The sequence below is a fragment of the Condylostylus longicornis genome, unplaced genomic scaffold (genome assembly GCF_029603195.1).
Source record: "Condylostylus longicornis isolate FDR11 unplaced genomic scaffold, ASM2960319v2 ptg000004l, whole genome shotgun sequence".
NCBI lineage: Eukaryota > Metazoa > Arthropoda > Insecta > Diptera > Dolichopodidae > Condylostylus > Condylostylus longicornis.
The window spans coordinates 8172700-8200554 of record NW_026577973.1 but is presented as its reverse complement, the minus strand read 5'-3'; the positions used below and the strand labels follow the sequence as shown (position 1 = coordinate 8200554).

The 27855-nt window shown below is 22.2% G+C and overlaps 2 protein-coding genes across 2 annotated transcripts in view; one reads left to right on the top strand and one right to left on the bottom strand.

Moving 5' to 3' along the window:
• The first annotated feature begins 1809 nt into the window (after positions 1 to 1809).
• On the top strand, positions 1810 to 15594 carry LOC129608807 (cysteine-rich venom protein kaouthin-2). The gene is made up of 5 exons (XM_055520544.1): positions 1810 to 2643; positions 12663 to 12863; positions 13010 to 13170; positions 13240 to 13337; positions 14574 to 15594. Exons 1-5 carry the CDS (start codon positions 2547 to 2549, stop codon positions 15064 to 15066), a joined length of 1050 nt encoding a protein of 349 aa, XP_055376519.1. The 5' UTR covers positions 1810 to 2546; the 3' UTR covers positions 15067 to 15594.
• Positions 15595 to 22217: 6623 nt separating this feature from the next.
• LOC129612798 (MATH and LRR domain-containing protein PFE0570w-like) overlaps positions 22218 to 27855 on the bottom strand; it is a 50893-nt gene continuing 45255 nt past the window's right edge. The window contains exons 8-13 of the mRNA XM_055526578.1: positions 25707 to 25904; positions 24527 to 25140; positions 23941 to 24459; positions 23389 to 23866; positions 22599 to 23300; positions 22218 to 22276 (exon numbers count right to left, since the gene is read on the bottom strand). Of these exons, the coding sequence (XP_055382553.1) occupies positions 22218 to 22276; positions 22599 to 23300; positions 23389 to 23866; positions 23941 to 24459; positions 24527 to 25140; positions 25707 to 25904 (2570 nt within the window). The remainder of the gene's footprint in view (positions 22277 to 22598; positions 23301 to 23388; positions 23867 to 23940; positions 24460 to 24526; positions 25141 to 25706; positions 25905 to 27855) is intronic.

The window sequence follows — 27855 nt, the reverse complement described above, 5'->3', positions numbered from 1 at the left end:
TTCTTTTATTTATTTATTTTAGTACCAAAAACAAGCAATATTCTGATTTAAACAAAAGTTTTATCTATACAAGATGGTTTCTTTTATAAGGAATACCATATATGATATATATAGAAGCTTTTTATATATATATATAAATACATTCATATTATGTACGTGATTGTTGATTCAAAATTCATTTTTATTATAAATTATGTATAGAAAAAAAAATATAATTTTCTTTTTTTATTTTTAAAGAAAAGTTCAAGTTTGAGGCTACTTTACAATTATATATGTATGTATATAGTTAAAAGTAATCTTAGTAATGAAGAGTTCAGATTTATTATTAAAAATTATGTGTACTGTTTCTCTAAATACTCCAACGAATTCGAGTTCAACTTTGCTCATACAAAGCTAGTTTCTTATTAAGAGAAAAATTTCAGGAAAATTTCTTATTTAGAATTATCTTGACAATTTTTTCCAAATATTCTTATCCTTATATTCTTCACAAACAGCTGAACTTCTGTTACTTAAAATAATGGAACGTACTATCACACTTAGCAAAAATCTTCTTGCGTAAATTGTACACAAAAATTATTGAAATTAGAACTGTATATAGAAATAAATAATTGTAATAATGCCAAAGAATTCTAACATCGAATTATGCCTACGTTTCAATACCTTAAATACAAATGGAATAAAAATATGAAAAATTTTTCAAAAATTGAAGTTATGTACATACTCGTATGTTTTTTAATGCATTAATACATAAAACTTACATACTCTTTATAGCTTCTGCAAAGAATTATTAATAATTTTTTCAAAACTTAAATTTTTAAGAATTAATAGATTTTATAAATATAAAAGTACCTGTAAACATCTCATTTAATCGAACAATTAAATTAAATTTTTTTTTTGCTAATAAAAATTTTTACTTTGAATATAATAAATTTATTAATAAAATAATAAATTAGTTCAATGTAAATTCAGAATTAAATTATCTACTCACTTTAAAATATTATAAAAATATTCAATTAATTTCGTAAGAAAAATATTTATTTACCGTCATAATATTCTTCCTATTTTATTTTTTGCATTTTTAATACTTTCCACATGAGGAATAGTTAATAATTTATTATAACTGCTGTTTCCAACGTGAAGACTTTATCATCACAGAAATACAGAGAATAATTTAATTTCCAAATTCCAAAAATCATACGAATCTACATTCTGTGGTTAGCAACATTGAAAACGCTACAAAATGATCATTCTTCAATTAAGTAAAACAAAATAGAAACTGATATTAAATTGAGAGAATTTTCAATAATCAATAATGCCGCTCAACTTTAAAAGCTTCTCTCTGTTGATTAAAGACAACAATGTACAATATTAGTATAGTAGACCTGTAACTAAACTGTTAATTCATTTAATCTATCGTTAATATTATTCAATAAATTTAACATGTTATGTAGTAACATTATTTTGAAAACGACATTAACGAAAATGTTAGCTACAAAAATAATAATAACAAAAGGAAAAGTTATAAGAAAAATTTATAAGCTTTGTAATATTTTAGAGCTTATCTTGAAAAAGATAAAAAAAAAAGAAAAAATAAATTAAAAAAAAAAACAAAGGAAAGAAAAATAATTCTTCCTTCACAGGTTAACAGTTTCTTTCTCTTTGATTGTAGCTTTCTTGTTCTTTTGTTTTTTTTTTTTTGCAAAATAATTTTTTTGAATTTTGTGAATATGATTATTATGTTTTTTTTTGTGCACGATTGTTATAAAAGCAACAGGTGAAAAAGATTTTGCTACCATAAGACGCCTTCAAGTCTAGCTGGCTGGATCTGTAGATGTTGAAGTTGAAAGTCTTGACTGGTTGCGTTCAAAAATTACAAGATTTTTCAATTACAAAAATAAATTAAATGTAATAAGAAATTTTCTTTAAAACGGAATAAATTCAAACAAAAAAAAAAAATAATTAATCTAAAATAATTTTCAATTTTATATCGAAATTTTGTGGATTAATTATAAAAAATTTTATAAAATTAATTTCAACAAATCGTTATAATATTCGCGTTGATAAATAAATATAGTGAATATATAAGAAAAAAATCAGTTAAGAATAACGTTGGTTAACAAAACAAAAAATAAAAGCTAGTTCGAAAAAATTTTGCAAAGGACAAAAATTTTTTCGAAAGTGCTTCAAAATAAAACAGAACCAAAAAAAAAATTTTAAGAATAAATTGTGAACTGTTTTGTGAAATTCATTTGGTGAATTTTTGGATTTGAAATTTAGAAAAGAAAAAAATAAAATTTCTTGACAAAGTTTTTAATCCAGCTAAAATAAAGTTGTAAAAAAATAATTTTTTTTCTCTTGAAATTTCACCAATTTTTTCTAAAGAACCTTAACAAAAACCCAACATATATAAAAATAAAGGATTACAAAAACAATTCAAAACAAAGTTTCTTCTTAATAAAAATAAAAAGAAAAGTTTTTAGAATATTTTTGTAAATTTTTTTGAAAATTTAATTGTTAAAAAGAAAAAGTAAATAACTTAAACAAAAATGGAAAAATACACAACAGCAAACAAATACTTACAAGGATTCGTTATCTTAACATCGTTAAGTGCAGTGTTGTCTTGTCAAAGTGCTCAAATACTTGGTAAGTTTATTTACATTTTTCATTAAAATTATTATTATTTTAACATTTATAACAATTTATGGAATAGTTAAATCTGTAGAGAAAAGACATTTTTTCACAAGAGAATCTTATAGATAACGTGAAAATCTTTATATCATTATTAGCTTACAATTTTGTAAAAATTATTGAAAAATTAAAGAAATGTAAAATATTTTATTTTGAAAAGCTTACGTTGCACATTTATAACAAAACTTTTGTGTTTTTAATTGAAAATCAACTAGATTTAGAATTCAAAAGATTTAAGTAAATTTTATGCAATTATTTTAAATTTGTACATCAATTTCCTTATTGATTTCAAAACGTGAAAAATAAAAAAGCTGTTCTACGGAAGAGTTCCAAAAGAGATTTTTCAGCTTTTTTTTTTTGCTAAAAAAATTTTTTTTAATTAACGAAATTAATAATTCTGGTTAAATCAATCTATAGTCGAACATATTTCCTGCAAAGCGAAAATACAAAAGTACTTACAATGATTTTGCTATTAAGTTAAAAAATATATGTGCACAGAGTAAGAATGAGAAACAGAGAAATTTGAATAAAGAAAAAATGTAGGCAATTTCCAAGTTATGGGCAATATTTTGTAGTTAAACATCACGAATATTATAAGATAAAAGCTAAAAAAAATTATAAATTACAAATATAAGTATATACGTTTGTATACTACATACTGACATTATTTACATATTTATATATAAAAATTTTAACAAGCTTATGACCACCACACAAAATTTCAACATACAGGAAAAATTTTTTAAATATTTAATATAAAGAATTGGAAAGAGTGCAGGTGTGGTTCAATAAATTAAAATAAATGAAACAAAATTTTAAAATAAGTATAAAAAATAGTAATAAAAAAAAAATGATTTGAAATATTTTCGTAAAAGTTCGATATTCTTATGAAAAATTTTATATAATAATTATTATGTAAGTTAAATGTAATAATGATCTTTTCTAGAATCAACTTAGTAATTTTTATATTTGCCCAATGTATGCAAGTAAAACTTTATGGGAATTTAACATTACTGATCAGTTCAAAAATTTCTTAAATTAAAAAATATGTATAATATGTATATATATATTCGAAAATCATAATTAATTTTCCAATTTGATTTATATCTAACGTATGTATACACATATAATCCCGTAATTATTGATTAATTTTCTATTTTGAATAATTAAATATTATTTTAATTATTTTTGAAACTTATTTAGTATCATTAAATAAATATTTAATTAAATATAATATTAAAGAGTTACATAATTACAGCAGAGGAAATCTAAAAAAATATATACATATAATATATATGCAAATATGTATATTACATACTCATATACAACATGTATATGAGTATGTAAATATTTTTTATAACTCTATTTAGTCATTACTTATAATGGTAAATAAATACATAAATTAAATTTAAATATGTAAACACAATTTATTATTTTACAAAAATGTATATATGTATATCTTTGTATGTACGTATTATCATCATCAATTTCTAAAATAACGCAATATTGATGACAGCAATATAAAAACTAAACATTTTCATTACAATATTTTTTTTTTGTAAAAGTAAACAATATATGGGTACCTGTTATTTATATAAACACATCCATTTATGTATACATAATCAGCATACATGTAAAATATAATATATTGCAATAATAACAACATGCAATTTTTATGTAATCCTATTAAATGTTTACTTTTTTAAGTTGCATTTACCTACCAATTTTAATGTTTATACTATGCAAACATAATAAAAAAAAATGTAAATAAAATACATTTATACACATATTTATGTATATACTATGTATTAAACATTAGACATATGTACATATGTATGTATATAGCATATATAAATATTATAGGTATGTATGATCTAAAATCACAAAGACAAATTATCGTTTTGTCTCTGTTTTTTCTTATATTATTGTCATATTTGTTGATTTACCGTTAATTCGTTAATAAAATAATATACTGGTATACATATATATATATATATATATATATATAGACATTATTAGCTTTTAGCAAAGCTATATATTATATGCATACATGCATACATATTCTACTTTCGTATAGGCATGTATAACCAACTTTTTCTATTGATTTGCTTACGCATACATCTCTTTCTTTCTTTCATTCTTATAATATTATAATCAGATGATGATTTAGGTTTTTGCCGGTTTTATTCTTATTATTTTATTATTTTTAACAAAATTGTATTTATTTTTTTTCTAATAAATTATTTGATAGCTAAAAAAGACGTTTTTATCTTGGAATATAAGATATGCGGCATCAATAATCGAATATACTTTAATATGATTATAGAAAAATAAATTAAAAAAAAAACTAAAGCAGAACAACAATAAAATATTTCTTATTCATATTTTTGCTTATTTTCTTTTTCTGTCTTTCATATTAGGTGTATAACAGGTATTATGTATAATAACAATAATATTGTGTTATCACCAAGCAAACAATAATGTTTCTTTTGTTTTTTGATCTTTTTTCTTTTATTAAGAATATTGTTAACTTTTTTTTATTTTTTTTTAAATGTTAATTTATTTAAGATTTTTATATCATATTTTAATTTGTTATACATTTTATTATACACATATTAATATAAAATATAGGAGAGAGCGCGTGTTTCTAATTTAACATTAAAATGATCAGTTTAAAGATGAATTCAGAATTTAAAAAATGAATAAAAAAAAAAAACAAAACAATATAACAACAAAAAGAAATCTATTATATCAGTTTATTGGTAATAAAGTAGCAGAAATGACTGTTATACGATTTTTTTCAAAAAAAATTTTTTTTTTTTTTTAGAAAAACTTTAAAAAAAAGCATGAGGAAATTTAATGGTTTTGGGAAGAAAAAAAATTGATTATAAATTCAAAATTTAAAAAAAAAAATACAAAAACTTGTTCTTTCTTTATTGTATGGCCATTTTTTTTTTTGTTATACTACAAGACTTTGTATATAAAATTTAAATATTAGTTAATTTTTTTCTGTTTTTTCGTTTTTTTTTTTTTTGTACAAAAATTAGTTAATATTTATATAATTTATTTGATCATAATATAAAATGAAATTTTCATATATTATCTGAAATTATAGAATTTTTGATTGTATTAAGAATTTAAGAGAACTTGAATTTTTTAAAATTTATTATAAAATGAATAATTTTATAGTTTCTAGATACTAGTTTCCAAAAAGGGTCGATATCATCATTATAATTTTAGGTTATAGATTTTGATTTTTTGGAACTACATGTTCTATACTGATATCAAATGACTCACATGTATATAATTCTTATGTAAATTACTATAATTTATAGATCAATAATATTTGTATCGCGTTGTTTCTATGTAATATTACTTTCGATTTAAAGAGAAAACCAAAAAAAAAATAAAAACAGCAAGAAACGTTTATAATCTTAAATTTATATTATTATGTATTTTGATGATTTTATAAATATTTTAACCTTTAAGAAGGTTAATTATATTTTTTATTAATTTGAAAAAGTTTTGGTTAAATTTTATACACTATAATAAATTTCTGTGTTAGAAACATATTTCTATACTATTTCTCGTAACATTATTCATTTGAGAGTACCATACAATAGAACAGTTTAGTAAAATGTAAAACTTTGATATGAACAGAATTTTAAAAGTACAGTACTTCAATATAGATAAAAATTTAGAAATTGCATTAAATTTAATTAAAGAAAAAATGATTTTTATCCAAAAGCCAGGTCTCTCTTCATTTTTAAATGAAATTTCTATAGAGTCAAAAAAGTACCTAATTTAAAAAAAAAGACTTTAAAATTTTATATTTCTCCACTAAATTATTAGCAACAATTTCTAGAAACAGTATTCTTCCACCAATTTGTTAGTATTTTGAATTAATTAAAACAACAACTTGAGTCAGGAACAGAAAAACAAGATATTTAATTAATTATTATAAAATTATGAATATTAAATAAAAATTATCAATTTAAAATTTGAAATTTAATAATAAAATTTTAATTGTATAAATTTATTATATTTTTTAAACTGGAACAGACCATGAAATTATGAAATATTTTTTAATTATTATAATGAATATGCGATATTAAAAAAATTGTGTTTTTTAATCTCCTCACGTGTATTTCAAATATTATTAACGATATACTAAAATATTTTATGGTTCAAAAAGTATTCTACAAATATTTTTTTATATAAAAATGACAAAACTGGGCCTATATCGTATAAAAAGAATTTGATTTTAAATAAGTCTGTAGAAATTTTACAAATTAAGAAGAAAAATTTTCCTTTTATAATAATGATAGTTATATCAAAATAATTTTAATTTAATTAGCTATTTCAAGTTCGTTCAATCAATTTTAAATAAAAAGCAATAAAACAAAATAATAATATTAAATGAAATTTGCAAAATTATAAATTTAAAAAACTGCTGAATTCGACAATATTGTCAATTATTGTTTCTTGTGACCACAGAATAAATTCAATAAATTATTAAAATTAAATAATTTTCAATAATTGAAAAAGAATGTTAATTGAAATTTCTTTTCTTATAAAATGTAAGAAAATATTTTAATTTTTTTTTATTTTTAATTATCATATTATATTATGTTAGTTGAATATTGCAATAAATTAAATACTAAATTCGTAATTAAAAATTTAAGGTGGCATTTAATAAATTATTTATCTTAAAATTTTTTGGTGTAATTGTATAATCATAATTTCTAATAAATGTCAATTTTAATAATTCTGAAAAATTTCCATTCAGAGAAAATAAACATTTTAAGTAAATAAATAAATTATTTAAATTAATTAATGCAAATTGATAAAATTTTTAAATTTAACATATTAATTCAATAAAAATGCATTAGTATACTCGTAACTTCTGTGTATAACATTAAAAAAATAAATAAATTATTTTATTTAATATAGATAACAATAAATACTTTGTATGAATATTTTGTGGTTGAATGAACTTAATCTGAAATAAAAGTAAACAAAATTGTTTTATTTATATTTAAATTTTTCTTTTAATAAATAAAAATTATTTGGCGGGAAAATTGTAAATAATCAAAATTCTCTTAATTTTTGTTTTCTCATGCTCTCAAAGAATATAGCTAATAATTATTTAATTAATTTTCGATAATTTTCAAATTAATTTAAGAATTAAATTGACAATATTAAATTTAAATTATTGTATTTATATTATAATTTCCATATTATCATTATTATTATTCCGCCATAATTCAATACAATACAAAAGAATACATTTAAGAGGAAAGAAAATGAAAAATATTTAAAATAAAAAATCCTATATTAAATGACCATATTTTATTTAATATGAAAAAAAAACAAAAATTTCTTTTTTCATTTTTTTTGGTTTAAATTTTTTCTTTCGGATAATTTCTTTAAAACAAAATGGTTAAAATTAAAAACGAAATTATATACGTACTTAATAATATTTTTTTTTTAATAATGTTATGATATTGCAAAAATTATTCCTCCATTATTCCTTCCCGCTGCTTCAATATTTTTCTTGTATTATATGGCATTAAAAGAAAATTACAATAAATTTTATGAAAATGCCGGACAGGTTATTTGTTAATAAGTTTCATTTTTTATTTATTCTTGTAATTTTATTTCTTTTCTTCTTTGACAAATGAATAATATAAAACTTGTAATCCTTGATTAATTTCAAGATTTTTGATTTTTTCATATACTTATACTTACAATTTTACACGGTTTGAAAAATGTGTTTTTCTTAGTAAATTTAAGAAAAGCAATGAAAAAACTGTGAATGGGTGATAGTGATTTAAGAGATAATTATTGTGATATAATTGGCATGAGGAACGCGTAAACAATGCATTATGTTATACATGTAAGGGTTTTAATAGAAAAAATTATTATTATGGCTAAGTTTAGGCGTTTTATATTAATTAATTGTTTATTATGATGAATAATTGACAAAATGTAATTGAAAAATGCATATATTGTATTTTAGTAATGACTAAAATTGTGGGTTGCCAACAAGTTTACATTATAATATGAAATTTTTTATACATACTAAATTCAAATACATCTACAATGTACTTTATAGTAGTCGCTGGATGTGACATGGATACATTTTTATTATTAAATTTTAAGTAATAAGAATTTTTTTGATATGTTAAAAAATAAAATACTAAGTATATGAGTCCTACACGCCAAAAAATATTTTGAACAACAATCGCTCACAATTCTCAAACTTTGAATTCATTTTACTTATCATTATTTAAACAGTTATTTGTTTTAAGGTTAAAAGGCAGTCAAGATAGGTCTTTCCAATGGTTAGGTCAATATAAGTGATAGATCAAAGATTGCTGCCCATATATAATATAATCCAGTAAAGAAAATATTGTACCTTATATTCCTGTATACGCAATAATGCAAAATATTATGAAAATTAAAATTGCCTCTCCAATACGAAATATTTACTTAATTATTTACATTTAATTATGTTTACACAATATTAAAGACATTGACTTCTCTTAATTAATGCAAACAAATCCAAAAATAATATGCATATAAATATATTTATAAATATATAAAAAATATTTTACAAAAATGAAGTAATAGTGATAGTCATGTCACGTTCTATTCAAAAGGTAACTATCCATAAGTTTATATATGTAAAATATGTGATGATAAAAAAAATTAAAATAAAAGAAAAACAAATTAAATGGTGTCTACTGTTTTTTTGTTACTGTCATTTTCTATATTATATTTGTTTATAATATAGATGAAAATATCTATAAACATATACATATGTATATGTGTGAATGTACATTATATTCTTAATATAATATTATAATAGAATATTGTTTATTTACAATAAATTAAATGAAACAAAAAATAAAGAATAGCTAACAATGAATTTGAAGATTTTGTCTTTAACTTTATAATCCTATGATTAATTAAATGATTTTCAACAAATAAATTTTTTATACATACATATATGCTTAATATATGAAACGTTCATGTTTCTTTGTCACTCTTACTATTCTTGTCTCTTTTCGATACATTAAAAAAAACAAGGAAATAATTCTTCTGACAGTTTAAAATTAATAATTTAATTCTTTTACAATAGCTTATTATATTTATGTATATTTGTATATATGTATGTATTTTTCCATAATGTACAGAATTAGCAATGAATCTTTGAAAATTTCCTTTTTTTTCACTATTTTACTACTATTTATAAATTTAAGAATATGTGTATACTTACACACAAACATTATCTTTTGAATCTAAAAAAACAACTAAATATTAAACAAGAAAAAAAAACCATTTTATAATTTATTATAATTTTTTTATTTTTCATAAGATAATTGTTGTCGTTTTAATGTCAAATGAAGTGTTTATTAGAATTTTAATGTACAAATTTGTTTATTTAACCAAAAAAAAGCAAAAAAAAGTATAAATAAACAAAATAATAGTGCCAAAATTTATTATTGGTACACTTGAAATGTTCAGAGTTTATTTTTGTTTTGCTTAACTCACGTGCTCTTATCATTTCTCATTTATCAATGTACATAAATATTCATTTTTTTTTCAGTTTAAATATGAATAGGATCCGCATATATGTATGAGTGTATGTGTCACCATGTACTGTACATTTTATTAAAATTTATGAACTGAATTTTAGTTGTTTTTTTTATTGCATTATTGCCTGTGATGGAAGAATTCATACAAATAAATAATTTGTTTTTAAATTTTTAGTATTTAAGTATGTGCAAGGCTTCTTTTATAATAATTTAAAATATCTATTAAATTAATTTTTTATTATTTATTTGTTTTCATTGTGTTAATTTTCAAAAATTATTTTCGATTATATCAATATATTAACAAAAAATACTTTATTATATTATAATTTAGTAGTAGAACATGTAATGAAATCTAAAATAAATTAACACAATAATCACATGAAAGTTTTATACCATTTAAAGCTCAAGTATAATTAAAAGCTCTTACAAAGTATTTAAAGTTTTGTTTGAAAAAATTTTGTAGTAGTCAAATTAAAAATTTAAAATTTTTGAAAATAAACGTGACTTAAATTTTTGCAAAATCTTATATTAATAAAATAAAAAGCTTTTGTACTATAAATTTTTATTTTTATTGAAATGTATAGGGTATAATAAAAATCACAACAAAAAAATTATATTGGGTGTACGGAATAAATGAATATTATCAAAAATAATGCGCACCTACATGTTAATTATGTATGCCTTCGATTACGCATTTGTTTAGTATATTATTTAGTTTATTACCGTTATCGGAAAACAAAAATCTTTTTAAAACACTCAAATTTATGTTAAATATTCCAAGGCTATTTCAAATATTCCAAAAATTGGCCAACTTTGTTTTGTAATGTACTGTAATTTTTATAATTATTACGACAACACTTTATTTGTGTATTTTCACTTATCCCGTTATAAAAAATCTCAATATCTCTTTTTAATACAAGATTGCATTTCAAAATTTGTGTTTCTCTTTCTTTTTTTTAAATTTTAAGGATTTTAATGCGGAAAGAGATTTTAATTCTGTTATGTTGTAAAGGAAGGACCCACTTAGGGTATGGTACTTACTGTTGCACAGTATAAATGTTGACACATCTTGCCTGCTCCCTGCTGTAAATTTGAAAAACCTTGCCATTGAAACGATTTAATTATAAAATACTTTAGAATTGCTTTTTTTTTTAAATTACCAAATAAAATTTTTGTTATTAATTTTAATTAAAATCGGAAACTTTCAAAATAATTTATTATGATTTTTTCTTTTCTTTTTTTAATTTTAATAACAACAAAATATAATTATAGTTTTTGTAAAAATTTTTATAGATAAAAAATTCAAATTAAGTTTTTTTCCCTAAGTATAGTTGTTATAAAAATCGAAGACTGAAAAAATAAAAAAAAAAAAATCTCATCTGATTTTTCGATATTTTTAGTAAAAATTTTCTTATTGTTTTTTAAAACATAGTTTTTTTTTTGTTTTTAATTTTTTTTTCTGTTTTTTAATTTTAATAAAAATAATCTTTTTATAATCCCATTAATTTATTAAAAACGTTGCTGTTTGGTCAGAGATAAATTAAAAAATATAATATTAATAAAAAAATAAATAAATAAATTTGTGTATAGATAATAAACGAGAAAATTATTATTAATTCAGCTATAAGTTTAATGCCACTAATAATATTTAAAATTAAATTATAATATTTTAAAATTATAATACGTATGTATGTGTATGTGGGCATACATATATTTTTATTTAATTTATTGTTATAGAATAAATATTCAAGGCTTTGGCATTGTTACCACTATTTTTTTTTTTGTTTTTTTTTTTTTAATTTTGCATTTTAAATATTGTACAATATTTAAAAACAAAAAAAAAATATGATAGATTAAAAGATTATAATATAGACTTTTATGTTTAATTGAACTATTGACCGCCAGCCAAAGCAAGTTTAAATATAACGTTTTCCGTTTTTGTTTTCCAATTCTTTTGTGTTATTATCGAACTGGGTTGAATATTGTTGCTTTTTATTTAAATTAACTATTTGAAGTTTATTTGTTATAAATAATAATTAAAAAAAAGTTCTTATTGACAGTTTCGGTATATTATTTTTGAGGGGATAATCCAGAAAAAAATAGATTAAAAACTAAAATTTGCATGAAATAACAATTAAATGAATAGCTTCTATTAATAATAATGGACAGTTTTGAGTAATAAATACAAATATACATATACAATATTTTTGTGTCTCATACTGTTATACATATTATATAAAAAGAAATACAGTTATTGTATTGTTGTCGTAGGTAAACGATAGATAATTAATTGCAAATTAATTTTAAACATTTTCTCCAATAATTTTTAATTTTATTTATTCTTTTTTTATTTTGATTTTTTTTTTGCAGAAAATGGTGTTACTGAAGCAGACAAATCAATTATCTTACAAGAGCACAATAAATTAAGAGCTAGTGTTGCAATGGGTCGTGTACCTGGTCAACCTGGTGCAGAAAATATGCGTGAAATGGTATGGGATGAAGAATTAGCAGCACGAGCACAAAAATGGGCAGATAATTGTCAGTTTAAGCATGATCCACGTCGAACAATAGGTGTGTAAAATCAATTGTAATTATGATTAGCTTGTATTAATTCATATACTCGCATTTTTTCTCAATAAAATTTATTATAATTCGCAAATTTATGCATATTTTATTTTTATATATTTATTGTTATATTTATTGTTATATTTCAATAGATCGGTTTACAATGGGTCAAAATGTTGCAATTTTATGGAGCACGGCACCTTTAGGTGAAGGTGAAGGTGATTTCCCATCCAGAATACAAAGTTGGTTTAATGAAGTTCAAAAATATGACTTCGGCTCAGCATGGTCACCAAAAACTGGGCATTATTCACAAGTAAAAATTATAATAAATTTTTTTTTCATACAAATTCCAATTAATTTTCTTTTTCAAATATTTTTACAGTTGGTTTGGGGTGAAACAAATTTAGTTGGTTGTGGATTTACTTACTACAAGGATTCCAGAAAATACAACAAATTATTTGTTTGTAACTACGGACCTGGGTAAGTTTCAATAAACAAATATATTTTACAATTGTCTACAATTTTGCTTAAAAAGCTTTTTGTTGAACGCTTTTTCTATAAAGATTAATTTAGGTATAATAATTTAAGGGAAGAATATTATAATAAATTGTAATAGTAGTAATTAACAGCCATAAGATATCAAAATTGCAAAACTTCTAACAAAACATTATGCATACATGTGTCGTAATCATATCTTTTATGAAACGTCATTTTCAAAATTATTTTAAATTCTGTGCGCTACATATTGGTATCACAGGTAAAGCTTCCTATCAGAAACTGAGAATCAAAGTAAAAATATCAAATTTTAAAAGAAAGTTAATATAGAAAATATACTTTGATCAACGTACAGGTGAATAATAAACTATAAGATGCTTCTGCCTCCATTTATTAGCTTTAAGGTCTTTTGAAAAAAAAATTGAATAAAATAAATCTTAATTTATTTTTTTTTCAAAGACTTTTAATGCTAAATCTTCTTTTTTTTCTAGCTGGAAGAAAAATTCAACGACAGCTACTACTATCACTCCTACTACTATTAAGACTACCACTATAAAAACTACTACTACTACTAAGAATAATTTTAAAAAGAATACCACTACTAAAAAGAAAACCACTACTAAGACTACTACTACTTCTCCTAAAATTTCAACTCACAAAAGTAGAAATACTAAAAATACTAAAAAGGGCCGTTATTCTAGTTAAAAATAATTAATAAAATAATTTTTTATAGACAACTATTTATTTTTACAAATTTTATTTACATAATGTTATAGTAGTTTTGCTTTTGTAGTTATGTAGTTTTGCAGTAGAAAACTAACTGTATTTTGTTATTATTTTTGTTAATTACAATTTATTAATTTTTTTATTATTATTTTGTTAAGTTTAATTAGGTTGTGGGATATTTTTTACATAAAATTTTTTAAAATTTTTGTTTTTAAAAATATTTATTTTTGTTTTTGTTATTTTTTATGTGTTAACTTTGTATTCTTTTTGTTTTAAAACATTGTTTTATTTGTTATATTTTGTTTATATTTTTATTAACATATTTTATTATATTAAATATTTGAAAATTTTGTAAATACATTTTTATTAAAAAATTTGTAGAAAAATTAGTTTTCCTTCATTAATAAATAGTAATTAATACACGGTTTAAATAATTATTTATTGACTTAATGTAAAATTTAAATTTAATTTTTTAAAAATTTTATTTACTTTTAGTGGCAATGTAATTGGAGCAAATCCATATGAAGTTGGACGTCCAGCATGCACTAATTATGGAATGAAACCATCATATCATTATCAAGGTTTATGCTCTGTACCAGCTAATTTCCAAAATACAATTGAGGAATCACCATCATTTTATGTTAAAGAGCCAGCATATACAAGTGGTAAATCATCATATGAGCCACAACAGCAACAACAACAATCAGTATCACAATTAATACAAGTACCTGGCTCAAAGACAACAACTACAACAACGACACATCATCATTATGTTTATCGTCAAGTGCAAAGGCAACAACAACAGCAACAACCGAAACCAGTCCAACAGCAACAAACAACAGAGGAACAATTACAGCAAACCCAACAACAACAACCACAACAGAAACCACCAGCTCCAGATTACGATTATTCATTCAAGTCTTTCTTTAAACAATTAGCAGCTAATAATAAAAATCCTAGTTATGGATATGATTGGCAACTGCAATAGGATTTCTTTTTATTTAATAACAAATTTTAATTTTAATTTAGCAAAATTAAATTCTTTAATTAAATTCTATAAAATTTTTCCAAAAAACAAAAAGAAAAAAAAAAATTAAAAAGTAATTAAATTAAAGAAAAATTCTTAGGTGCCAATTTTTTTAACAAATTTTACATACATAGTTTATAAGCTAGGTATTGTTTTATATACAAATTATATATATTCATACATAACGTATTTATATGTGTATATTATTGTATATATGAAAGAAAGACTTGTAATTTTATAATTGTTATATACATAATAAGAATTATTAGATTTAAATAATAATTATATACAAAAATATTATAGTTATTATTTTACCAAAATGAGAGAGATAGATATACAAAATCATCAAAAATCATTTTAAAATAATATACGTATATGGAGGAACAAAAGAAAAAGGAAAAAAACTAATAATTTTTGTTTATTAGGCGTTTTTATATACGTGTTGTTTTTATTGTTTCATTAAAAAGGACACAGTATTTTAAACAAAATTTTAAGTACGAAAAAAAAAAAGAATTTTGAAAAAAATATTTTATTTGTTTTTTTTTTTTTTTGCATATGCACAACGGTATTCTTTAAATACTGTTGATTTCGAAATAAAAAAAAAAAATTAAAAAATAAATAAAATAAATTTTTCTCTTTTCCTTCTTTTTTTTTTTTTGTCTTAAATTTTGTAAATGTTACCCTGGTGGTTACATTATGAAACTACAACATTGTTTATTTATTAGATTTTTTTTTTAAATAACAATGTTTAGTTTTCAAAAATAATAAAAAATAGAAATAAAAAAAAATGAAATAAAGTAAAAATAAGAACAAAAACTATAGAAGGAAATTTATAACAGCTTTTATTGTTAATAATGTTAAATAGAAAAGGTTTTCAAAACTAAAAGTATATAACATAAAAATAATTACTGTAAGTTTTCTAAATTTTTGTATAACATTTATGAGAAAACAAAGACAATAGAAGCAAAAAAATTTTATAATATGAAATAATTAAAAAGACAGTTAAATTTACATGTTTTTTTTTTGGTTTAACTTTATAAAATAGTTTTTAAAACAATTATTTTATTATTATTAATTGAAGGGGTTTAAATTTTAAAGTTTAAAATCTGGTAATTAATTATATAGTTTTAATATTCAACTCCTTCTTTTTTTTTCTTACTAACTTTGTGCATAATAATTATTATAATTTTTTTTTTATATAATAATAGTGTTTACATGATGTTCTGTAAAGAGCATACTAGAAGCTTCTGTTCTACCCTAAAATTAAATCATATTGATATTTTATTGTTCAATTTAAAATAGTACAAGAAATAAGTAAATTTATTCAAAATAATTTTTTTGGTAATTTTTGCAAATTTTATTCTAATTTTAAATAATTAGCAATTGTAGTTTACGTATAGAAAATTTGAGTAGAAAAAAAATTTTTTTTAACAATGAATTATTTTTATTTAGAACTTCACATTATCGTATTTATGAATCCCTTTTTTGTACAACAATATTATAGAAAATTGCGCATTATTTAAAAATAAATTCTTGGCAGGAAATCATTGTTTGTCTGCGATCAGAAGCAATAAAATTAAAAAATAAAAATTTATTTTTATTTTTTTTTCGTATATGTGTACATTCCTTTGCATATCATGTAACATTTTATATATATAAAAATATAATTGTAAACATTTTTTTTTTTTTAAGTATGTGTGTTATATATAAAATTATACAACTTTTATTATTATTATTATTATATTGTATGCCTCTAGCGAATGTTTGTATCAAATATTTGTTCTGTGGTATTGTCATTTTATAAATCTTTTTTAATATAAAAAACATTTTTTCGAAAACAAAAACGTTGTTGTTTTTTTTTTTTCTTCATTTTTATTTTTCTTCTATGTTTATATTTATATTTTATTTTGTTTATTTTTAGAAAAATACTTTTGAAATTTTTCAGGAAATACATAACTATAATGGAATGTTTAAGAAAATACATGCGAATTAAGAACGTATAGGAGAGGGAGTGGCTGGGAGGGGGAAAATTTTCGGAAAAAAGAAAGAAGAGGAAATTGTAAAAAGGATAATAATTTACTGAAAAAGTCTTAAGAATTATTTTTTAAGAATTTAAAAAAAAATAATAAGAAAAAGGAAAACAGGACATTAAATATAAAAAGTATTAAGGACATAAAATTTCTTGGAAAAAAAAAATAGAATAAAATGGTATGAGGCAAAGAGACATTTTATTGAAAAAAGAAAGGAAAAAAAATTCATGGGTTAAACATAAGGTCCTTTCTAAAGAATAGAACAAAAAAAAAAATAATGGGATACAAGTCATTCTTGGACAAATGGTTATTAACATTTTTCTTTTTTGTTTTTATTGTTGTTGCTTTTATTGTTTCGTCTTTTGCCTTTTTGAATGAATAAAAACAAATCTTGTTGAAAATTTATCTATTTGGTATGGGATTTCAATTATAATATTTTTATTATAATTGAAAAAAAAAGAAGAAATTATTTTTTTATTTAATATTAACATTCAATTTGAGAAAAAGGCGAAGAATGAAACATTTTAGAAAAGATATGTGATATTACATTTCCTTTAAGAGTGAACACCTACATTGGTTAAAATTAAAAAAATACAATTTTTTATTTACTGTGTTCGATTGAATATTTGGTATAAAACGAACATTTGGTAATATAGATGAACAGCATATACATGTTATAATGGTTATTCAAAAGTCGAATGGGAAGTTATGAATTTGGCTATGAAATTATTTGAAAACAAATCAATATTCTATGGACTTGTAATAGAATTTTTGTAATTGCAATAGAATTTTTTCTTATTTTCGGAAATTATCGTTAATTAAATACATGTTTTTTTAGTTTAATTATATTAATTTAGTACTATAAGCCGAATTTTAATTTCGTTGTTGAAGTACCCAATACATTAACATTTCTAAGCCTTTTGCTTGATTTTGCATTGTTCTTAATTATTGAAATGAAAATTTGAGAAATATGTGTATGGCCATATGTAAGTTGTTATTATGCAAAAAATTTTAGCAATTTCATTTTGCTATAGATTGTAAAATACGTTTCTCACAAAGTTGTTGCTCAATTAGCAAATTCACATTTATTATAATTAAAATTTAAGCCAAATCTAAACAATATTTTAGATAAGAAAATGTATAATAATTATTATTCAAATTTCTTCGATTCTTTAAAAACAAAACAAATAAGCTAAAATTTGAATCTATAAAAAAAATCAAAAGTAATGCTCGTGTAGCTACATGTAATTTAAATTACTACAAACTTATTGTCAAAATTGAATTTTATAAAATTTTGGTATGACTTGTTTAACTCAATAACATATTCAGAAAACCATAACATTAAATTTAGACACATACATATAGATAAGATCTTTGATTTAGAATTCTTTTAAGATTAAAAATTTATTTATTGTTAATGAAAATTTTGACTAACCCTATACTACCATTTCGTTCTATATTCCATTTTTTTAACTATTAAAATATGAGTTCCGTAATGAATTATTATTTCTCATCCTGATTTTTCTGTTTCCTCTTGATACAGTTTGCGGTCCTATTATTTAGAGAACAGCTTTCTAGCGGATTTTTTTTCAATCCGGAATTATGGGTTTGTCATATTTTATACTGGGTGTATAAGTTATTTGTCCCATTCCTAATTATTTCTAAAAAAATAATTTTTTTTACAATAAACAGTTTTACTTAAACACTTATGTTACCATTATGTATAACCAAATCACATTTAAAACAATTTTTATATTAACAAATAATGTTTTTTGTCTAGTCAAGAAAATGGCGTATACAACAAAATAATATTTAAATTAAAATTTATTAGGATTTTTAGATTGAATTAATTTTCAATTTTAAGTAAATATAAAATAGAAAAGAAGCTTCTATGAATTTAAATGAGCTATAGAAAAAAGTAGAAAACTTTTATAAAATATTACGATATTTTATTTTTTTAAATTGAAATTCTAAAACACATAAAAATAAATTAGAATTCCAACGCATACATATATGCGTTAATTAAAATCGATTGCACATTTTCCTCTATACATACATACATGTATTAATTTCTATTTTCTAAAAAAAAAAGCAAAAAAAAATTCAATTAAAAAATAAAATAAATAAAATGAGATTAGAACACAACTATGCATAGGGATTAACGAACGTAACATTTTCTATGTCAGCCAAATTAACAATAAATTTTAATCAGGATCTTTTGATATTATTTTGGTTTTTCGCCCCTTGCACAGCAAAGTTTAAAAAAATGTTATAGGCAAATTGAAATACCACAAAATCAATTCTCCATTTTAACACTTTCTCACAAAAAAAAATTCTCCCTAATTTTTTTTGGAGATTTTCATTTTGTATAGAAAATTTTGGAAATTTAATCACCACAACGCAAAACTTCGAACATTTAAAAAATCGAACGAAATTTTCACAATAAAAAAAAAAATATTCTCCGCAATTAAATTTCATTCATTTTTAGTCACCCTATGGAACTTGTTAAAATTTTATTTAGTTGGCCAGAAAAAAACTGATTAAAACAAAGAGAAGAAAATCGAATTTGATAGTTGTAAAAGTAGGACGTAGTCATTTCAGTCAATATCCTTTAGAATTTTTTTTATAATTCAAAATTTCAATTCTTACAAATCATGAATTAAAAAAGGAATTTTTCTGGAAATAAAGACATTTAAAGCATATAGAAGATTTTTACAAATTTTTTATTATTTAAATGCTGATTAAAATTCGGTTATGAAGATATGCTCCTAAAATTTAAGATTGACGTAGAAGCAATGGTATTTAAAAATTTCATAAGAATTGTTGCAGTGAAATCAAAGGAAATTAAAAATAAATTGTACTGTTCACAAAATTTTTACAATACAAAAAAAAAATATATAGATGCTTAAGAATGTCCTTGTATTAAATATAATTGATATTGAACTGAAAAATACAATAACAAAAATATCATAACAAAAGCAGAACAAAACTAAAAAGGATGAGAAACAAGAGAGAAGAATCGAATGACTAGCGGAACGCGTAGGAATAATTTATGATGTGGAGGCTCAAAAACCCTTAAAAATAAAACGTTTTATTGTAATTTATTTGGCGTCAATTTAAAACAATTTTAAAATATAAAATAAATGTTAAAATAAAAAGAAAACATTAATAAAATTACTGAAAAGATTTTAAATAAGGACAATGATTCCTTAAAATTGGCAATGTTAACTTGTTTTTGGTTAAATTGTTGTTGTTGGTTTTTTTATTACTCTTTGTTTTCATTATTCTTTTTTATATTCTTTAATTTCTGCGATTCATGTGTTCAATTTTCCTTCGTCTTCTCATACATTTTCCTCATACTTTCTCATATATTTGGTTTGCTTTAATTGGCTTAGTTTCCTCTCTTTTCTTTATTAAAATAAAAAATAATAAAATTAAAAATAATTGAATTTCTTTGTCATAATAATTAATATTAATAAGCAAATTAATATTTGATTCAAGAATATAAGAGATTCTTTCAAATTTCTAAATGATAAAAGTGTTTGTAAAAAATTTTGCACATTGTGAGACGAGTTTTACATTTTATAATTTAACAAGTACCTTTATATTTATATATTGAAATTAATGAATGCAAAAAGGAGGCGAATTCGTAATGATTTTGAATATACATAAAAAATGTTTTCATAAAACACTCAAGACTATGAAGAATATTCGCATTATTTTGTTTGAACAAGAAAACATGGGGTCGATCGGGTCATACGAAAGTTTTTCAAGAGTTATGAGGCATTTGACTGATAGATTCACTACTAACATTTAAGCGAAGTTTATACAACAATAACATTTTTAAATTTGTAGGACAGGTACTAAAAGAACTTATAGTTCAATCTATTCAGAATTCAATGGTTATTAAAAACATATTTGGTAAATTTATAATATAGTGGTCGATTTACAACACTTTTCGAACATTCGCTCCTACGGGTATGAAAGATACTATTATCAATAACAATTTTTGAATATTTCATTAGTAAAATGTAATTTACTAATTTAGTACCATTTAAAACTAGATTAAAATAGGCTTATATACATTGAAATTGTTATATTCTAAAAATCTCTGATTTTCTAAGAAAGATTTTTCTATTATAATACCAATTTCGACATTAAAATCTGGAAATTTTTCTGAACAACCAGCGAAATATTGAATTTTACTAAAATTTCAACTACTATTTCTTTTACAGCTTATTAAATAAATATTCCAAACGGGATAGTCTTATTTGTTAAAAGTTTAAATTAGTAAAAAAATTTTTTTGTGTAATGTAGCACTGAATGAAAATAGGTAATTCATGATTAATAAAGAAGTGAATTTACCATTGAAGGAGTTAAAATAATTAAAGTAGCTGATATTATTAAAATTCATATCACAAATTAAATCATAGGGGTCTATAAAAGCATCAGGCTATAATTTTCAATAATTTACTAACTAATAAACCCCTTTAAATTTTTCCAAAGAAACTATTTTAAAGTTTGTTTTAACTCGGAACTAAGAAATATTGGGAAAGTTTAGTTTTAAAACTAGTTATCGCACTGAGGAACTGAAAGCAATTTTAATATTTTAGAAATCATTTTAAAGTTAATTTTAAATAAAAAATCACAAATTTTAAATTTTATATCCAATTAAAGAAAATTGTTATCCTTTATTGACTTCAAAATAAACATAAATTACAAAAAGAAAGAAAGAAAAACAAAATCATAAAATATTCAAAAAATATTCTAAGGAAAAGAGAAAATTCACAATACACTAGAAATAAAAAAAAAGGAAAAAACGTAAAAAAAATGAATAAATTAAAATGCAAATTAGATTTTCTTCAACCGAAATGATTGAAATAAGAGATGATAAGAGTGTTAGCCAAGTTGTTGTTGCTTTTTTTTTAGTATTTTCAATAGATAGACATTTTTGCACATTTCACTGGTATAAAACTATTCATGTTGAAAAATCAATCTAATCAATTTTCTACAAAAAAAAAAAAATGAGATTATTATTTTATTATGGCATTCCTTTAGTTCCGTGAATACACGAACGGTATTTTAAAAAAGTGATGAAGGAGAATTTTTAGTCAAAGTGTTGTTATTGTTGATTTTTGATGCTGCAATTATAATCAATCTGTATTTAAGCTATTCTACTAGGTTATATGTAAAATTGTTAGTTTACTATAAAAGATACATTTATGTATATTTTAAAATATTATTCATTATCATCATCATCACCATCATCATCAACTATGGCAGCTATACGACGGCGTTGGCTTTGTTGATTCTTTTTACTTTCATCAATTTCAATATTATCAATATTTTCATCATCACTATCATTATCATTTTTTCTATCAATTTTTCTACGTTTCACAATAATATCTTCATCATCAGACGACAAATTATTTTCAAGTTTCCTTTTTTCAATAATTTTAATACCATCATCATTATTATCAACAATATCATTGGTTTCGTTGATTCTTTCACTATTGTTATTAATACTAGCGCCTCCATTTTCAATATCATCAATGTTCTGTCCAGGTTTTTGGTTAATTTCAAATGCTTTTGAAGGTGATGGTGATTTAAGTAATATTTGTGTGCATTCTTTTGTACTAATATCAACACCATTATATGTTTCTGATACGGAACTTATTATATCGATGATATTATTGTGATCGGTTAAAGACTCTTTTAGAATATTTAATTTAATGTTTTGACCAGAAATATTGTTCTTTTCAATATCATCCATTGAAATTACATTTGAAAGTTTATCATTAGTAGATGTTGAGAATGATATTTCTTTCGTAATATTTTCATTTTTATTATTTTTTTCACTATCTATTTGTTTAGCATTATCATCGTTCCATTTCAATATCATTGAATTTTCATCCATATCTGAATCATTTTCATTTAAAACTGTGGATTCTTGTGTTTGATTGGCTTTTTCATTAATATTACTGCCGTCATTATCACCATCAATTTGTCTTTCAACATTGAATTTTGTTTTAGTTGTTACTTCATTATCAGATAAATCGGAATCCGAATCAATAATAATTCTTCGACGATTGTGATTTGTTTTGACTGATGCTTCTTCAATTGATTCATTTTCCAAATTCCTGTTAGTTCTTGTTAACGTTTGATCTTAAATAATGAAAATATTGCAAAAATTTTTTTAAGAATTGTAATTTTCAAATTTTAAATTAATTTGTGAAAAAAATGATAGTCTTACCATTTTCATCATCATCATCACTTGCAATTAAATTCAATTTTTTCTTCTTGGGAATCAACTTAGTTGTTTCGAATTGCTCCTCAGCTGAATCATCCGATAATTCAGCTAAACGTAAACGTAAATTCTCTGAGTCGAAATCAATATCGGGGTTTTCTTCAACGGATAATACCATATCATCCAAATTTAGTTTTCCACTTTTACGTTGTTCTCCTATCGACGGTTTTGTTATATTGTCTTCCATTGATTTTTTTGATTTTGGTTTTAATTTCTTATCATCTTTTTTATTTGCTTCAGATTTGGGCTTCTTTTGTGCTTGCTTTTTCTTCAATGGTTTTCGAATTTCTTCTTCATTATCGCTTCGATTATAAACTAAACTATGCATTTTGTCACGTCTATTTTTTATATAATTATCGAAAAAGTCATCATCATCATGAGAATTTTCTGCATCGAAATCCATTTCATCCTTTTCAACAATTTCCTTAAAAAATTATTAGAAAGAATAACAAATATGAAAAACTATTGTACAAATACAAATCGATTTCACTTATTTACTTGTTCTGATTCATGATCGGAATCAGCTTCACCCTGAACTTCTTGCCCACGTAGAATTTGAACTCGTTTCTTTAAGTCCATTTCTTTTAAATAAGTTGGAATTCTCCAATATGTTTCGATTTCTTGAATTGGTGGTTGAATTCCCAATGCAATGAGTAATTTTTTAAAATTATCATCTTCCATGGCGTCCTTTTGTATTTCAATAAGTGGTAAAAGTGGTATTCCGTCTTCTTCATTATTTATATCTTCATTATCTTCTGCTGCATCTGATAAACTTTCTGCTAACCACTCAACAGCTTCGTTGAACTTATCATCAATTTGAAATAATAAGGCGCGTACTCCTGCTATATCAAGTGGGTTTTTCTTAATTTTGCGAACTTTTTGTGGTTTTGGTTTTCTTAAAAGCTTATCAAAAAGTTTTGCTTGTTTTTTATTTTGCTTATCTTTTGGTTTTTTCTTCTTCTTAGACATATTGCCTGTTTCTTCGCCTCCTTGTTCTTCTTCTGATATATATTCAATCTAGAAATAAATTAAGGTTTAGTTTTTTTATTTAAAAAAAAATTCATTATTTAAACAAATTTCTTACTATTTCTTCATAAACTATATCATTTTCTTCAATAGGTTCCCCTTTTAAAGCTTTGATACGAAGTTTTAAATCACCAGAAACAAATGTGCTTGGAATCCTCCAATATGTTGAGACTTCTTCTTGGGGTGGTTTCATACTCAATGTTGTAAGAATTTTTTGGAAATTTTCATTTTCAATTGAGAGAATTTGTATTTCAGTTATAGGAAAAAGTGGCACATCAATATCCTCATTTTGTACGTTTCCTTCTAGTTCCATTTCATCACGTGCTTCTTCAAGAGATTCAATTAGCCATGTTAAGCCTTGCTTAAATTTTTCATCCAATTCAATTATATTTGCTTTAAGAGTTTCAATATCGAGAGGATTTTTAATTTCTTTACGAACAATTTGTTTCTTTATTTTCTTAAGATTTTGACGAATTTTCTCTCTTGCTGATAACCAATCATCTGAATCAGAATCATCTGAACTATCTGAATATGAATTTCGTTTAGCTTTGTTGCGTTTTGATGGTAAAATTTCTGATTTATCCGCAATTAAATGAAGTTCAATCATTCGTTTTACAATAGCACGTTGTGGACGTGTATTACCCATTACTTCGACGATTTTGTAAAGGCATTCTTAATATAAAGGTAAAATCAAAGTTAAAAAACATTTTTGTTTTTGTTAAATTAAATATTTAATAATATTTTACTTAAATTATTTCTATGCAGTTGCTCTTAACTTTAAAGTATTAAATTTTTGGAAAATATCAGTTAAAGTTAGGGGTTCTCTCTATTTTCTTTTGAAAATAAATCATTATTTGCACTTTCGTCTAGTAATTTAACAATTCTTTTCTTTTGAAAATGATTTTGACTTTGTTTATTTTTGTTTCGTTTTTGTAAAAAAATGGTTGAATTGAGCTCAATAGAATTGAAAAAGAAACGAAAGTTTACTAAAAAATAAAATAAAAAAATCCAAAAAGTAGAAAGCGCCTAAAAAAAACGAAACTAGGAAATTTAATCATTAGGGAATTTAATGGAACAATGAAAAAGTTTTTCTATTTATTTTAACTTCTTCCATCTTCCTTTCTTTTATATCTTTTATCTATTACCTTAACATTCAATAAATCTATTTTATCCATACTATAGAAATATTACCCTATAGAATCTATTCTGATACAAAAATTAAAAAGTATTATACTTACTTTCATCAAGTCTATGTTCATCATATAGTTGTCTCAATTGTTCATCTTCCTCATGCCGCCATAGATTTTTATTAGCAGCAGATGTTGATTTTTTCGTCGGTGCTTTAAACATCAAACCCATTTCTTTAAGTTTTTTAAGAACACCACGACGAGTACGATTCTTGTCAATTAAATTGTCCAAAATCCAATCAATCACATCTGTTATATTTATTGTTCGTATATATTTAGTTTAAAGAGAATGAATCAAAATGAAAAGAAATAAAAAGTAAAATTTATAAGTAAATATTTAGATTTGAAGTTGTTTTATGTGAAGGACATAAAAGTTATTTTAAAAGAAAGAAATTTTAGTAGACTTACTGGCATCCAGACATAATTTAAAAATAGTAAAATAATTAAAATGAAAAAAAAATGAAACGAAAAGATAAGATCAAATATTAAAATAGTTCATAACTATCCATTATTCTGATTAAATTAAATAGAGTCTGAAAATCAACTAACTCCTTCTGATTATTGTTTACTAAACGTTGGCACTACATTTCTTATTAGAGAAAATGGAGGAGCATTTCAGAAACACACAACATTCAGGAATTTTGCAAAATTGTTTACAGTCCCATGTCTCAACGAGGGAGTATTGTCTTTTATAGTATGTCATTATATACAAACATTTATTACCTACATATATCAAATTTTCAAATTTATACTGTGTTTATTATAGACTTGACCGATATTGAATAGATATCGGTCAATTCATTCCACGACTGTACAATATTTGTATTAACATAATCGCACACATATTCTGTAAATTGCATCAGTTGAGGTGATGGGCTATTACTGAAAAGTTTTTGGATTTCCAGTATAAAAATGCAAATTTCGAATTTAATTTTCAAGTGATTTAATCATGTCAAGTAATGCAACCAACACAAAATGAGTGAATTTTTATGTAAAGCAATTAAAATTCTAGTATGATAAAATTATAATTAACTTGAAGATTTCAGGTTTAAGATTCTAAATTCATTTATTTTATTAACGTTTACTTTAAATTATCTGATCCATTTAAAAATTTTTATCATGTCACTAAACTAGAAAATTTTTCATTTAAAAAATTTCAATTAATAAAGTAAGAACAGAATACTTCATTTTCCAAAAAAAAAAAAATCATCATTAATCATTTGGACTTTGGACAGAATTTATTTTGCCGATTTTCAAATGATTTTCAAAAATTTCCATCAATATAAAATTACATTTTAAATGATAAAATAAATTTTTGCAGTCGAAAAAATCTAACACTAGACTTATTTTCATTTTATTAAAAAAAAAATAAAAATGCACAAAATATACATATAAATTCCTACATACATATTTATAATATGGAAACAAAAAAATACTTTAGAAAATTCTCCAAGTGACAATTTGATAAAACGTTTTTATTGCTCAATTTTAGTACACTGACTCAAATAAATCATTAAATAATTCGAAATATTTTAATGGATTTATGCGATTTTTACATATATATTAAATGTACATACAAAATGTGTGTGTACAGTCAAACCCCTATAACAAGAACGTAAGACAACAAATTCTCGAACTGTTATGTTGCATTTATGAGAATAAAATTATTGCAATTTTTTATATCACAAACAATTTTCATGTAATTTTGATAATTCTAGCTTCTTTAACACGAAATTTTCGCTTTAAAAATTCTACAGGTGTACTGGACTTCTTTTTCTGCCATAGAAACCGTAAACAAGCACTAGTTTTTCTAAAACAAGAGCTACTTTGTACTTATAATTAAATGGTTTGAAAATTATAAATTTGTTTTCAATTTTACATACCTATATGCTGCATAAATTGTAATTATTCTACACATGACGAATATTGAATAGATGTCGGTCAATTCATTGAGAGAGATCCGACTGTTCATGTACATAAATGTATTGTACAAAATTGTTTTTATTTATTCTACGACAGCCACTCTACTGATGGCACTTTTAATAAATTACTGTGTTATTTTTTTTTCTTAAATAAAGGATATAAAAACAGTAAAACGTAGAGTAGTAAAATAATTCCAAAGAAGAGAAGAGATAGAGAAAAAAAGATGGGAAAATTAAAGAGAGTAGGAGGAAAAATGATGAGAATTTAAGTATCCTTT